The 16,764-nt window shown below is 39.4% G+C and overlaps 1 protein-coding gene across 25 annotated transcripts in view; it reads left to right on the top strand.

Moving 5' to 3' along the window:
• Window positions 1–16,764, top strand: part of LOC103224084 (myomegalin) — a 219,153-nt gene that overhangs the window by 48,618 nt on the left and 153,771 nt on the right. For all 25 annotated transcript variants that reach the window (XM_073008038.1, XM_037997367.2, XM_037997368.2 and 22 more), the window contains exons 2-3: window positions 195–250; window positions 5,490–5,641. In XM_073008038.1, coding sequence (XP_072864139.1) covers window positions 195–250; window positions 5,490–5,641 — 208 coding nt within the window. The remainder of the gene's footprint in view (window positions 1–194; window positions 251–5,489; window positions 5,642–16,764) is intronic.

Below are 16,764 nucleotides of genomic sequence, written 5' to 3'. Positions count from 1 at the left end.
GGAACTCTTCTGTGGTGTTTGCCTTTGTATCCCCAGCACTTGACACTGTCCCTGATACATAATAGAAGCTTAGTAAATACTTGCAGAGCGATAAATAGAAACAACAAATAGGTAGGTGTCTTCTCCTCGATCCCTGGGATTGGGAGCCTTGTGGGGTAGTATCTCATTCATTAATGATGTGTTTCTCTCCACAGAGATTATTTTGCAGAGGATGATGGGGAGATGGTACCCAGAACAAGTCACACAGCAGGTAAGGATGTTATGGGCCTTGCCTTGTTAAATTCTTTGTTTCTTTTGTTTATTCATTTGTTTTTCTTTTGAGACAGGGCCTCACTCTCTTACTATGGATGTAGTGCAGTGGTGTGATCATAGCTCACTGCAGCCTCAAACTCCTGGGGTCAAGCTGTCCTTCCACCTCAGCCTCCTGAGTAGCTGGGACTACAGACATATGCCTAATTTTTAATATTTTTTTTTTAGAGATGGGAGTCTTGCTATGTTGCTCAGGCTGGTTTTGAATGTCTGACCTCAAGCGATACACCCACTTCAGCTTTCCAAAGTGTGTGGGAGAAATTGGCACTTGGCCAATTCTTGGTTTTCTATTGATCATAATTCTCTTGAATTATGGCCTCTTTAAATTCATCATGGCAATATCTTCAAACTTTTGTGCATTTCCAAATTTGCACATACTACTGTAGCAATTTCACACTGAGAATTATAAGCTAGATATAATTCTATGTACTGACAAGCAGCACAGTACAGTAAATCATTACAGATACTTATGTGAATTCTTCATACTTTTAATGATTCTGTAATTGCAAGGCTAAACTCACTTGTACAATGATTAAAATAAATTATGTTACTAAAATGAAAGCTCTATCTTAATACACCATTAAAATGTGTATAATAGGCCGGGTACAATGGCTCAAGCATGTAATCCTAGCACTTTGGGAGGCTGAGGTGGGCGTATCACCTGAGATCAGGAGTTCAAGACCAGGCTAGCCAACATGGTGAAACCCTGTCTCCACCAAAAATACAAAAATTAGCTGGACATGGTGGCCCATGCCTGTAATCCCAGCTACACAGGAGGCTGAGGCTGGAGAATCTCTTGAATCCGGGAGGCAGAGGTTGCAGTGAGCCAAGATCGTAGCACTGCACTCCAGCCTGGGTGATAGAGCAGACTCAGTCTCAAAAAATAAAACATAAATAAATAAATAAATAGATAGATATATAAATAAATAAAATGGGTATAATAATAATGTTAATCTCATATGTGAGATGGAGAAAAGCTTTTAGTACAGAGGCTGTCAAGGACTAAGCACTCAGTATCTTACCTATTGTACTATTAATGTATTCCTAACAACAGCACAATTATTAGTGCACTAACATTAGACAGAGATCTACTTGAATTGCAAAACCAAAGAGAAGATAACATTCTTTTGGGGTCTATTTTTCATAAAACTTGTTCTCAACCTGAGGATTTTACTTCCTTGCTAAGTTCTTTGCCTTTTTTGTAACAGCCTGGAAGCACAGATTGCTTATATGCACAATTTGGAAAAAAAGTTTTTAATTTGAATAAGTTAAGAATTTCAGAGTCACTTAAAATTAGTATTTGAAATTGTGTGTTAAATCCACAAATTCCAAGGGTTACTATGCTCAACATTTTAAATGTCAATATTCTACATTTTGAGGCAAAAATTGAAGGACTAGGGCAAAAATGTGAGGAGAATGGATAAAATGCTTACTACATGTAAAACATGTGGCAAGGTGCTTTTATTTATTATTTTATTTAATCCATGTAACAGCTCTATAAAGCAGATATTATTATCCCTGTTTTTACAGAGGCAATATATCAGCAAAACTAAGAGATTTGCCTGAATTCCCACAATTGGCAAGTGGTCAGGATTCAAATCTAAGCCTCAAGGCATTGCTCTTTCTATCATATCTGCCAATCTAACTATAAAGTATTGTTATTCTGTCTTATCAAATTATCTTCCCCTTAGTAGTATATTTAATTTCACCTAAATGTGGAAGAAATCATTTTTTCTATTTACATTTATTTATTTATTTATTTATTTTTGAGACAGAGTCTTGCTCTGTCACCCAGGCTGGAGTACCGTGGTGCCATCTTGGCTCACTGCAACCTCTGCCTCCCAGGTTCAAGCAATTCTCCTGCCTCAGCCTCCCGAGTAGCTGGGATTACATGCGCCTGCCACCACACCTGGCTAATTTTTATAGTTTTGGTAGAGATGGGGTTTCACCATGTTGGTCAGGCTGGTCTTGAACTCCTGACCTCAAATGATCCGCCTGACTCAACCTCCCAAAATACTGGGATTACAGGTGTGAGCCACCATGCCCAGCCTCTAATTACTTTTAATGAAAAATTTTGCATTTACTTAGAAACATTCAGAATATCACCAAAACAGGTGCAATATCATCATAATTATTTTATTATTTGCTATCACAGAGTAGTATGCAACTAACAGAACAATTATATTGGGTAAGCTGCATGAAAAACAATTGAAGAGCAAAAAAATAATATCTCTCTATATATGTAATTGATTTGTGCTATGAACCAATAAAGCCTGCTTTAAATTTCTGTTTTAGTTTAAACCCCCACACAGTACCAGGCAAGGTTAGTGGCTATTGAAAATATCATTAAGGACAGGGTTATCTAAAGACACACTGGATACTACATTAATTTTGCAAAAATAAAAAGACAGTGTACAGTGTTCAGTTTAAAAACAAATGATATGATCTTACATTTCAGTTTTTTTCTTTGAAATCCGTGATGTAATGGGGAGTTAAATACTTTTAGGCAAAAAACAAACTCATACACACACACTCACACAAAAACAAATTTAAAAAACAAAACAAAACAAAAGCCTCTTTTAAAACCACCCCATTGACTACCATCATTTTTTTCTTCACCCTTTTCATCTTTCTGTTCACCAATGTCTTTCCAGTCCTTTTTTTCTTTCTTCCTTTTTTCTTTTTCCAGTTTTTCCAACTTCCGTTTTCGCTGCATCAGACTTTCTTTTATCCCAGAATACAGCAATAGCCTTTATATCTATGATCTTAAAAGCCTTTCTTTCCTCAAGGCTATATATTATCTGCAGCAGTAATTCTTCATTTCTTTCATTTCTCTCAGTTTCCTTACAACATCACCAATGAATTAGCCAAGATGTTCTCCTGTGCTCTTCTGGGGCAATTTTCAGAACAAAACAAGAAAAAGGAGATCCCCTTGGTACATTAGAATCCTGGGACTTCTTTTCTCTCTCTCTCTCTCTCTCTCTCTGTTTCTCTTTCTCTCTCTCATTTCCTTGCAGAGAGAATATAGATTTTTGTTTCTTTCTTACAATGGGCCTGTTCACCTTCACCCTGTCTTCAAATTTTTTCTTTCTCTTTAGCAGAAATGAATTTCCATCTTTTCTGAACATAAAAAAAAAAAAAAGAATTCTAAGAAGTTGACTGAAGCATCTGGGTGCTTTTTCTTGGGCTCCTTCTGGCAAGTTGGCAGAATGAAGGAAAGAAGGCAGGGAAGGAGGGAGAGAGGAGGAAGGGAGGGAGGGAAGGGAAGGAGGGAGGGAAGGAAGGGGAAGGAGGGGAAAGAAGGGGAGGGAATGAAAGAGGCAGGCAGAGAGGTAGGAGGGAAAGAGAAAAAAGAAAGATAAAGGAAGAAAAGGAAGGAAGGGAGAGAGTGAGAAAGATAGAAAGAGAAAGAGAGAAAGAAAAAGAGATAGGAAGAAAAGCATGCAATGGCATTTTGCCTCCTACTGCCTTGGATCTCCTTTGCCCAAGTGTCTAGTTAACTTTTCCTCAACGAGGCAGTCACCCTGTACCTGTTTTGCTTACTTGCCCTGACACTGTCTGTAGAGCTTAATGCTTTGCCATGATTGTCTTCTTTCTTATTTAAAAAATAGTTCCATAGTAAAGGTTCATTATTTCCTTCCGTCAGCCAAGAAAGTAATGTAGCTTTCTATGTTTTCTACCTGAGTCTGTAACTCCAACCCTGCCCCAACATGGAGTCCTCTGTGTACTTTGTTTGACAGAGGTCTGATTTCTCATTCTTTAACAATGTTACTTTTCAAAAGCAAGCATAGGGTTAATTACAGCTTAGACTCTACTAGGTTCTCTCAAAGCAACGCTTCCATTGGTTAATGGAGTGATTGAATCTCTGACTCTTTACCTGTTTTCCCCCCTCTCAGACCTATTGCAATCCCTTTAATTGCTAAAATAACACAGTAGTAGCATACTGCTAAGAAAGACAGATGGAGAAAATATGGGATTGGTTCTGCCACTTTTTAGCAATGTGATCTTGGACAAGCAAACTTTCTGAACCTTTACTTATTCATCAGTAAAAATGAAATTTAATAATGGATTTAATGGATTTAATAATCACTTATGTCTATTTCACTGATTGCAGTGATTTCATAAATGAAATAATTCATGCGAAACTATTTTGTAATATGTAATGCCCTTTAAATATGTTGGTTGTTACAATTGTTACTATTACTAAATAGTTACCTGAAAAATTATCTGTAGGGATATTTGTAGATAGAGTTTGCTAGTAGCTTGGTTCTTTCCTTTAGACTGTTTTGGTTACCTTTTGTTATGTGACAAACCATCCCAAAACTTAGTGACTTAAAACAGGGGTCAGCAGCAAACTACAGCCCATGGACCAACAGCCAGTTTTTATAAATAAAGATTTATAGCCACACAGTCACACTCATTCATTTACAGATGGTCTGTGTCTGCCCCGTGCTACAGTGTAGAGTTGAGTACCTGTGACAGAGACGATATGACCCACAAGCCTAAAATACTGTCTGGTCCTTTAAGAAAAAGTCTGCCCACACCTGGCTTAAAATAACAATGATTTATTATTTCTCACAATTCTGTTTTGGCAAACTGGGCATTGTCACTGCTGGTCTCACTTGGGATCACTCAACTGGCTGCAACGTTCTGATGGCTTGACTGGGACTTAAGATCTCAGACAGCCTTGCTGACATGTCTGGCAGGTGGTGACTGTCAGCTGGGGCATCTTCACTTCCCTGAACAGCCTTTCCTTCTCCGGTGGGGTAGACTGACTTCTTCACAGCATGGTTGTCTTGGGATGCTAATAAGGCAAGAGCAGAAATGCAAGGCCTCTTAAAGCTAGTCTCTGGAACTCATACAGTAGCACATTTATCATATTCTGCCAGTCAAGGCAAGCCACTTTGCCAACCCAGATTCAAGAGCTGGGGAAATAGGCTTCATTTCTTGATGGCAGGAGTATCACATTGCAAAGGCATATGGACACAAACTAGTTTGATTCACTGGGGATGGCTATTAATATGATCTACCACAGGCTGCTTTATGTAAACTTTTTCTATGTGGCCTAGATTGAGTTTGTATTTTGCAGAAACTGAATTCTGCTGAAATGTGCCAGTCAGAATGATCCTAGTGCCATTATTATATAAACCTTTTTTGTTGTTGTTCTGTTTCACTGACAGCTTTTCTTAGTGACACTAAAGATCGAGGCCCTCCAGTGCAGTCACAGATCTGGAGAAGCGGTGAAAAGGTCCCCTTTGTGCAGACATATTCCTTGAGAGCATTTGAGAAACCTCCTCAGGTACAGACCCAGGCTCTTCGAGACTTTGAGAAGGTAAGTCATGTGAGTGGATAATTCTTATTCCAATTAGAAGCAGTACTATGGAATAGTGATGTCTTATAAAAATATGACCAATGGATTGGTCTGGATTATGGATGGTATTATCATTATGGTGTCTCTTTCAAGAGCACGTGTCCCAGTAAACATATGCTCTGTTAGCTGTGTGCTGGGGGGGTGTGGTTTATGGACCCCCTTGCCTGTACAGCAGCCCCCCCTTATCTGTAGGGGGTACATTCTAAGACCTCCTTTGGATGCCTCAAACTGAGTAGTACTGAGCCCTATATTTACGATGTTTTTTTCTATACATACATGCTTATGATAAAGTTTAATTTATAAATTGAGTGTTAATGAGATTGACAATAGTTAATAATAACATAGAACAATTATAACAATATACCAGCATTGCTACTCTTGCACTTTTACATTAGAAAGTAAAATAGGAGTTACTTGAACACCGCGCTGTGATACTGCAACAATCTGATAACCCAGACAGCTACTGAGTGACTAACTGGTGGGCGATGTATACGGCCTGGATGTGCTGGACAAAGGGATGATTCAAGGGTGAGATGGAGCGGAAGGCACGAGATTTCATCATGCTACTCAGAACAATGTGCAATTTTAAATTTATGAGTTGTTCATTTCTGGAATTTTCTATTTAATATTTTCAGACTGTGGTTGACTATGGGTAACTGACACCATGGAAAGCAAAACTGTGGATAAAGGGGGACTAACTATACCAGTAAATGCTGCTTCATCACCTATACCCTTGGTTTACTTCTCAGATAAACTCAGGAAGTTTAAATGGCATTCTGAGAATCTGTAGCTGCAACATAGTGAGTCCGGGAGTTCCAGTCTAGCAGCTAGTATTATATTCTCTGTTGCTCACTTGGACCTCTCTCGATATCTAGGAATTGTCTGCAGTATGCGGTGGCACAGTAACAACCGTTTGTTTCTCAACAAGAATCTGATAATGTTGCTTGAACCTCCTGAACCAGTGCTGCGTGCTCTGCTTCTTCATATGTTTGTTCTTAGATTTGACCAAAAACAATAACTGATAATGTAATACAGATTCCCCAGCTGCCTGTGAGCTGGGTTGATCCCAGGAAGTCTGTAGAAGAGGACATGTCTACTGGGTTTTAAATAGCCCAGAAACAGGCAGCTGGAATTTCTTATACTCCTGTGCTCTAAAGAAAGAAAGAAATAGCTCTTTGGTGCCCCCTCAGGGATACCCAGTGAGCAGGTCCCACATAAGTAATGTGTAAATTGTAAGATACTGGGGTTTCTCTCATTCTGGAATTGATAACTTTTGACAGAAAAAAAAAAATAAAGTAAAATTCTAATTTCAAAAATGTTTGCGCTGACCTGGGTTTACCGCATCTCTTCTCAATTTGTAAGTAGAAATATTTCACCAATACTTTCTGTACATCCTACCAGATATTTCTGTGGGCAAAGAATATGCACCATATAACATGTGCCTAATAATTATCAGCCTATTCTTCATCTTTTTTGCTCAGCGTTCTCATGTATACTGTGTGTATTTTTTTTAAAGACACGGAGAGTTTGCGTGATAATTAAGAGGCTTTTGAAGACTAAACCTCTGAACAGCTGTGTGGTGCTGGTGGGGGGAGCAAGGATGCTAACACCGCAACCCCCTCCTTTTTTTTTTCACCTTTTGGATCTGCTGTGATGCAGAAAGGGTGAGCAGAGTTGCAGAGCTCCTCAAAACTGTGGGGTGCTCTCTAAAGGACAGCCAGCCTGCATGTTCCCTTTCATTGAGAGATGACTGGAAATATAGAAATAAGCAGTGTCACCTCCATTGAAGGAATGCATTGAAGGAATGCAGATATAAGGCCCAAAGTCCTTTTCTCTTAGAGTTTAGGTCTAATATGACAGATTAGTTCTGATTTCTCAATGCTGGGAAACACTGACAGAAACCAAGCTAAGATGCAGGGAAAAGGCCAATAAGAGATAGTTTAAATCTCTCTCTGCTATGTGTCAAATAAAAAGTAAATAAAGAGGCTACAACCCACTTCAGGCTTGATCAGAAAGTCATTGCCAGTAAATCATGCAGTGTTGTGTCACATGTTTGTTTTTTTTTTGTTTTGTTTTTTTTTTTTTTTTGAGACGGAGTCTTGCTCTGTTGCCCAGGCTGCTGGAGTGCAGTGGCGCGATCTTGGCTCACTGCAAGCTTCTCCTCCTGGGTTCACGCCATTCTCCTGCCTCAGCCTCCCAAGTAGCTGGGACTACAGGCATCCACCACCACGCCCAGCTAATTTTTTGTATTTTTTTAGTAGAGACGGAGTTTCACCGTGTTAACCAGGATGGTCTTGATCTTCTGACCTCGTGATCCGCCCGCCTCGGCCTCCAAAGTGCTGGGATTACAGGCGTGAGCCACCGTGCCTGGCCACGTTTGTTCATTTTTATATCCATTCATCCATCCTGTGGACTCTGAATGACAGCACCTAAAATACAAAAAGCTTCCATGAAAGGGTTTAAAAATTAGAGAAAACATTGGTTAGAAAAAATATAGGAGAGATACGAACACATTCCAATGCCCCACCCTAAAAATGGTAAAATACTAAATAACATGGTATTTTCTGTAAAGTTTAAAATATGCATTCAGTAGCCTTGGGATATAGGACGGGTAGCAGTACTCAGAGAGAGGAAGGGACATGCTAAATGTTTTTTGCCAGAGTAGGGTCGACTCCTCCAGAGTTTAAAGACAAAGGGATACGGGCCTGGAAGGAGCAGCCAGGAATCCCTTCTTATTTCATTTATCCGTGCAACAAACACATGATCACATTAAATGAGATACTTTAGTTCCTACCCTTAGATAGTTATAATCTATTTGGAAGTACAGACATTGCATTAATTACAATATAGGATGGCAAGTGCTTTTATAGAGATAAGGACAGTGCACTCTGAGGTCTTGAAAGAAAATGTCTACTTTTATTAAAGGAATAGGGAAAGGCCTCTTACCAGAGGACATTTCTCCTGGGAGCTGCACATTGAGCACGGTCTCCAAAGCTGAGTTAGATTTTACTAGTCAGAGAAGTAGAGTATAATATTCCAGATAGAGGTGAAATTTGGGGGAAGGAAGAGAGGTATGTTCATGGATTGAGCAAATAAGAGACTGGGCTATAGAGAGGTAAGGAAAGGAGAGTTAGAACAGGAGAGAAGTAATATTAAAGGTACTTAATTTGTCGAAAGTAATTGTAATTGTTCAGTAATGTGGCTACCTCTAAAATGTTTGCTGATGTAGGAAATTCTAGAGAAAAAAGGCCCTTTGATTGCAGGGAAAGAAATAACAGACTTAAAATGCAAATACTGGCACATTATGGAACCAAAACATAATTAGTCAATTAACAAGTGAAAATGACAATTATCATTTATGTTGGTGCAGAAAAAAGGGACAAAGAAGGCAACATTTCACACAAACAACAGTGTTTCTTTTCTTTCGTTCTCCACCCACAACCAACAGCATGGTTGTATGTGTATACAAACTCCAATTGTATGTTTGTCAGGTTGAGATCAATAGGTATTATTTTCCATGATGAAAGGAGGGCATTGCTTAGCATATATGCTTCATTTGTATTTTTGAATGAGTGAGTGATTTAATTAATTTCCCAACCTTGCCAACTTCGTTGTGTAGGGGCTTTTCCCCACTCAGAGAATCCACCGATGAAGGGATCTTTATTCTTTTCAGCTCTGTAGACTTGAGCAGTGGGTTAAGTGTATCTCATAAGTCATCTTATTTTGTCTTTACAAGACATGGAACAAGCATCAATCTCCCCATTTTTCTAAGAGAGGGAACTAGGACTCACAGAAATTTTGACTTTTTCAGGGCCGTAAGTTTATGTACCATGATCATAAATCTGAACAGGTTATTGGGTCAGAAATAATTTTTACCTACAAATGGCCACAATGATGTGTTGAGAAAAATCCCTTGCCATATGCTTTCTCACTGATCACAGCACCCAGTTGCAGTATCGCTGGGATGAGTGAGACTGGAGCAGCACATGCATAATACTGGCTAGCATTTGATGATCACTTTCTACGTGGCAAATATGGTTCTAAGTATGTGACAGCATTATCTCATTTACAACAACCCTGTGAAAAGGCATGATTACCAGTTAGAATGGCAATCATTAAAAAGTCAGGAAACAACAGATGCTGGAGAGGATGTGAACACATAGGAACACTTTTACACTGTTGGTGGAAGTGTAAATTAGTTCAACCATTGTGAAAGAGTGTGACAATTCCTCAAGGACCTAGAACTAGAAATGCCATTTGACCCAGCAATGCCATTACTAGGTATATACCCAAAGGATTATAAATCAATCTACTATGAAGACACATGCACACATATGTGCATTGCAGCACTATTCACAATAGCAAAGACTTGGAACCAACCCAAATGCCCATCGATGATAGACTGGATAAAGAAAATGTGGCACATATACACCATGGAATACTATGCAGCCATAAAAAGAATGAGTTCATGTCCTTTGCAGGGACATGGATGAAGCTGGAAACCATCATTCTCAGCAAACTAACACAGAAACAGAAAACCAAACACCACATGTTCTCACTCATAAGTGGGAGTTGAACAATGAGATCACATGGACACAGGGAGGAGAACATCACACCCCAGGGCCTGTCAGGGGGTATGGGGCAAGGGGAGGGATAATATTAGGAGAAATGCCTAATATAGATGATGAGTTGATGGGTGCAGCAAACCAACATGGCACACATATACCTGTGTAACAAACCTGCATGTTCTGCACATGTATCCCGGAACTTCAAATATAATAAAAAAGAAAAGTCATTATTATTATTCCCATTTACAAATGATGAACTAATGGCAAAAAGAATAACAAAGGAACTTGCCCAGTGACTCATGATTGAGCCTGAAAACACCTTATGTCTTTATGACCTAAAGATAGTGGGTATTTCCTATGTTGGGGAACTCAGCTGGTGAAAAGTTTGGTGCTAATGAAGGTGTTGGCTTATTTGGAAATGGAATCACTAGTTCCTCCTATTTAGATTGATGCATATTAAAATTCTACCAGACTCCTGCCTCTCTAGGTAAACTGTAAATCCACTTTTGTCTTCCAATATTCTCTATTACATGATTTTTACTCTATTAATTCTGAACTGCTTGCAATTCAAAGCTATTTCATACTTTCATTTCTTTGTACCTGCTGTTCTCTCTGCCTGGAAAACCTTTTCTCTCCTATTGTTTATTTGGTTAAAGCTTACTCATCCTTCAAGATTCAGCTCAGGTGCCTTTTTAAATTTATTTATTTATTTATTTATTTATTTATTTATTTATTTATTTATTTATTTTTTGAGACGGAGTCTCGCTTTGTGGCCCAGGCTGGAGTGCAGTGGCCAGATCTCAGCTCACTGCAAGCTCCGCCTCCTGGGTTTACGCCATTCTCCTGCCTCAGCCTCCCGAGTACCTGGGACTACAGGCGCCCGCCACCTCGCCCGGCTAGTTTTTTGTATTTTTTAGTAGAGACGGGGTTTCACCGTGTTAGCCAGGATGGTCTCGATCTCCTGACCTCGTGATCCCCCCGTCTCGGCCTCCCAAAGTGCTGGGATTACAGGCTTGAGCCACCGCGCCCGGCCAATTTATTTATTTTTTAATTTTAAGATGCCTTCTCTTATTCTCTAATCCCAGGATATATACCAAGACTCTAGCTCCTTGAGGGCAGAAAAACCTCTTGCTCATTCTTTTCTAGTCTCTAGAATATAGCATAATATAGTACATAGTAAGTACTCAGTAAATATTCATCAACTAAACTAGCTGAAAAGTATTAAAAATTAGATATCCTATTGGGTTTGTATTTCTTCTGCCTCTACTTGGTATTCACAATAAGTTGAATATTTTTAAGGAGGGTATTGGTGTGTTCATTGATTGGGTAGGATGGGAAACCAGGAAGTCAAGAAATGTACATTTCTTTTCCACTTTATTTTATTTTTTTATTGTTCATTTTTTTCGAGACGGAGTCTCGCTGTGTCGCCCAGGCTGGAGTGCAGAGGCGCAATCTCAGCTCCATTGCAACCTCTGCCTCCCAGATTCAAGCGATTCTCCTGCCTCAGTCTGCCACCACACCCGGCTAATTTTTTGTATTTTTAGTAGAGACAGAGTTTCGCTAAGTTGGCCAGGCTGGTCTCCAAATCCTGGCCTCAAGTGGTCCGCCCTCCTTGGCCTCCAAAGTGCTGGAATTTCAGGCGCAAACTACGCGCCTGGCCTCTTTTCCACTTTGAATGGAATGATAAAACTGAAAATGAAAAGGACAGGAGAGAAACAGAGTCTTTCTGAAATCATATTTGACAGGATTTGTTAAGATCACGATAGTAGCTAATAACAATAACTACTATCTGAGTGCTCATTATACACCAGGCACTTTTCTAGATATTTAACATATTTAATTTAGTGTATTTTCAGTTCATTTTCCTAACTTATGAGATAGATATTTTTACAACCATTATACTAGTGAAGAGATCAAGGTTCAAATAACTTGCCCAAAGTTATATAAGAATAAAGTAACGGAGCCACTATAACTCCCGTGATTCCAAAGTTCTTGGGGAAATGAAAGAACTCTCAGAGAAGGAGAGCATTACATTGGTGGAATGCCTGCAGTTGGGTTTTTTTACATAGAATCAACATGGCAGACGGTACAGAAAAGCCACAGAAGGGTGGGAGCCTTTGGCTATACAATCAAGAGGGAGCCTCCACTGCCCTGTCCTGTTTACACATTTTTCTAATAATGTTGTCTTTAACAAGAAAACATCATCAAAACCAGCTGTAGTGTTTGCCTAACTGTACTCTGCAGCTTTCCCTGGCAGTCTGAATCTAACCGCAGTGAGTCAGCCTGTTCAGGTCCCACCCATCCTGGCGAACTTTTCCACTTGGATCTTGAAGTCGTTGGGGGGAAAAAAGAAAAAAAAAAAGTGCTAAAAGCAAAAGGCTTTTCATTTCGGGGAGTTTCTGGAGCTCTGGGTAACCTGTGCTAATTTAGGTTAACTGAGGTCCTGTCACTGCCCTCTTTATGTTCCACAGTTTTGGTGCTTCTTGAGTGTTTCTCTCTAATTACAACCTTGGAAAATGAATGCTACTGGTAAAGTGCATTTTTATTTTAAAAAAATGCATTCATTCTTCCAAACCACAGTGTCCCAAACATACTGGTTTTATTTTCATGGGTATCTTAAGACATGCAAAAAGTTATTAGGAGGCAGGGGGTAACTATTAAACTTTCAGCAATCACAAGTGCAGTTTGTTTTCCCTTTTCAATCTCATGTTTAAAAAGGGAAAGAGGGGTCTTCCACACACAGTCATTCCACAGACTTTCTGTGCAAAGTTTTCATTCCTAAGCAACATTACCAAAGTTATGAATCAAATCAACTACTTTTTTCTTAAGAACTACAGAGTAAAAGGAATGCTTCTGAGTGCCTAGAAGATACAAAGATGGACATGAGATTCCATTCTCAAAGAATGTACCATCTGATTGGGGCATAAAAAATTTAAATTATACAAGATTTAATTTAAATAACATCTAAGGCAATATTGAAAGAGATATTTCAAGATGGGAGTACTTGCCAAACTAACGTATGTTTTTAAAACTTAAATATGGCCAGGCGTGGTGATCATGCCTGTAATCCCAGCACTTTGGGAGGCTGAGGCGAGCGAATCACCTGAGGTCAGGCATTTGAGACCAGCCTGGCTAACATGGTGAAACCCCATCTCCATTAAAAATACAAAAATTAGCCAGGCGTGGTGGCATGCACCTGTAATCCCAGTTACTCAGGAGGCTGAGGGAGGAGAAGCGCTTGAACCCAGAAGGCAGAGGTTGCAGTGAGCTGAGATCAAGCCCTGCACTCTAGCCTGGGCTACAAAGCAAGATTCTGTCTCAAATAAATAAATAAATCTTAAATACTAGAACTTTTTTTTCTAATTTGCATGCGCGCGTATGTGTGTGTGTAAACTTTTCAAAGTTGTAAATATTAGCTTACATTTGGTTATACAATTAATAAAGAAACTTTATCAAAAAGAATGAAATTACAAAAGTTGGACAACCCTGAACATTCTGAAAGGTATGATTACCAACACAGAAAAGAGAGCAATCACTTTCACAGAGAATGTAGCACTTGAATTAGAATAATTCTTTTTGTAATTTTAAATTATCTGCTTTCTGTCTCCTCATTAGAACTTGTTTTCTTCTCTTCTCCATTGATCGAAGAGAAGCCCTATCTTGCTTTCTGTGGACTTTGCAAAGTTTCCATTCTAATGATAATTTCCATTCCAATACTAAATTTAAAAAATAACAACAAAGATCATGATACCAATTAATATTTGTAAGTGCTTACAGTGTGCCAAGTTCTGAGAATGCACTTGACCTTATTATCTTATTCAGTTCTCCTAATAGTCTTTTGAGGTTGGTACAACCATTGTCTTCATTTGTAAAGAGAGAGACACTGGAGCTAGGAAAACACTAGTAATTGATGGAAAGTGCTGGAGCTGGCATTTGGACATAAGTGTACTGGTTCTAATGCCTGAACTCTTAGTCACAATTTTATTATGCCTATTGATAGCTGACCCCCTTATTCATTTGTTTGTTAATCCACTCATCCACTTATGAGTGTGTCCTGTGTGCCAGGCCATGTTCTACCTGTTAGTTGCACAATGATCAAGGATGAATGTATGAAAATATGTATTTTCGGCTGGGTGTGGAGGCTTACGCCTGTAATTCCAGCACTCTGGGAGGCTGAGGCAGGTGGATCACCTGAGGTCAGGAGTTCAAGACCAGCGTGGCCAATATGGTGAAACACTGTCTCTCCTAAAAATACAAAAGTTAGCTGGGCATGGTGGTGGACTCCTGTAATCCCAGCTACTCAGGAGGCTGAGGCAGGAGAATTGCTTGAACCCAGGGGCAGAAGTTGCAGTGAGCCAAGATTGCCACTGTACTCTAGCCTGGGTGATAGAGCTAGACTCTGTCTCAAAAAAAAAAAAAAAAAAAAAAGAAAGAAAAGAAAAGAAAATGTATGTTCAAGGATGAGTGTTTATTTCAGTATTCTTTATACCAATATAGTATTAGTACTCAAGGTGAGGATTATTTCAAGTGTGGAATATGTATACAATAGAACATTATAGAGCAATGTACTGACTTGGGAGGATGTCCATTATAACAAATTTGAGATTAAACAAAACAACAGCAACAACAATTTGACTAAATATTACAAAAAAATAAGATCTCATTTTTGAGGGAGAAAAGATGGAAATGTCTGGAAAGATACATACCAAAATATTGATATTGATTATGTCTGGATGATGGAATTAGCCTATTGCCTTCTTTAAAACTTTGAGTATTATAATTATTTTAATTATCTATTCACTGAGAAAATATTCTAAGACTTTTAATATGTGCAGCACGCCTTAAGCATTGCAGATACAATACTGAATAGGCAAACATGGTTCCTGCCTTCATAGAGTTTACAGATTAGCAAATTCCACGAGAATGTAATTATTATTGTAATAGAAGTAAAGAGTGCTATGGAAAATATAGCTGGGCACTTACTCAATCTGAAGAGGTTGGGGGATTCAGGGAAAGTTTCCTAGAGGAAACTGCCTCTAACCAGGGACCTGAAGAAGGAATAAGAATTAGCCACTAATAAGGGGGTGGGAGTGTGAGAATGAAGAATGTTCCTTGCATAGGAAATAGCTTGAATCAAGATCCAGAGGAGAGAAAGAACCATAATCAGTATTCCTAGAGCATGGGATGTAAGGAATGCAGAGAATTGAAACCGGAGAAAAGAGAGAGGAGTCATCGTACAGAGTCTTGCAAGTTATGTAAAGGCTTTCACATTTTATCTGAGCTCAAGAGAACTGCTGAAAGCTTTTAGTCAGAGAGGCGACATGATCGGATGTTCCTCTTAGAAAGATCCTTTTGGCTTCTGTATGGACTCTGCCTAGGAGGAGTAGTCTAGAGGCAGAGAAAACAGTTAGGAGGCTGTTGCAGCATTCCAGGCAAACATTGGTGGAGATGCCAGTATAAAAATTAGAGAAATGGACAGGTGAAAGAGATTTCAGAGGCACAATGTATAGGGCTAAGCCATTGATTGGATGGAGAACCAGTGAGGCTGAAGAAACCCAAAGATGACTGACCACCCATTCATCTCTTCACTCACATCCTACCCACTGTCACCTTGTCATAAACTTCCAGACTACCTTCACCTCTCTCTTCAATAACATGAGTTATTTGTTCAAAGTCTGCCTTTTCTGTTAGAACATGAGCTCACCATAGCAGGGACAGTGGTTGTCTTTTCACTGCTAGATACAGTGATTAGCATAATGCCTGGTATATAGTAGGCATGTCCCTTTTCTTTTCTTCTTTTTTGTTTGTTTTGGATGAATAAATGATGTCAAGTTTTCTCGCTTGGGCAACAACTAGGTTATGCCCTCCACTGAGAAAGAGAGCAACTGGAACAGGCACATGTACTACTTTTATGACCAGTGAAGCAACAGCAACACAAACCAAAAAACAGTAAAGCGATTTCTGTTTTTGGAAGAAAAGTAAAGAAGATTCTTCCTGTTATTAAGGAACTCCAAATCTACTGGGGAGACAGTCAAACAGATAATCCCTATATACTGTGAAATGGGCCACAATAAGAGTAGGTCCGCAGTGCTGTGGAAGCATTCAGGAGGAGCCCTTGCCCAGGCATTAGGGCCAGATAGGTTTCTTTCAGTAGGTAATTTCTGACTTAGATCCTATGGGTGAGTTGGGATTAGTTAAGTGAGAGCTGGGTGGGAATTAAAGAGAAGTGACATTCTAGGCTAATGCTGCTCCCCATGCAAAGTCCTGGAGGGAGCATGAGCCTGGTGAATTCAGAAATAGGAGGCTTTCTGTCATAGATGGAGCAAGGGAGGGTCAATTGGGGTTCATGTTGGCTGTGTCTTTTCCCTTATCCCCCTACTTCTGGTCAAAGCATTATTGTTGCAGCCACGGGCATTCATGATGTCACTGTGGACTCTTGACTCTTTGTTTCTTTTCTTTTTTTTTTTTTTTTGAGACATGGTCTTGCTCTGTCATCCAGGCTTGAGGGCAGTGGCA

Source organism: Chlorocebus sabaeus, chromosome 20 (genome assembly GCF_047675955.1).
Source record: "Chlorocebus sabaeus isolate Y175 chromosome 20, mChlSab1.0.hap1, whole genome shotgun sequence".
NCBI classification, from domain to species: Eukaryota; Metazoa; Chordata; class Mammalia; order Primates; family Cercopithecidae; genus Chlorocebus; species Chlorocebus sabaeus.
This window is presented reverse-complemented; position numbering and strand designations above follow the sequence as displayed.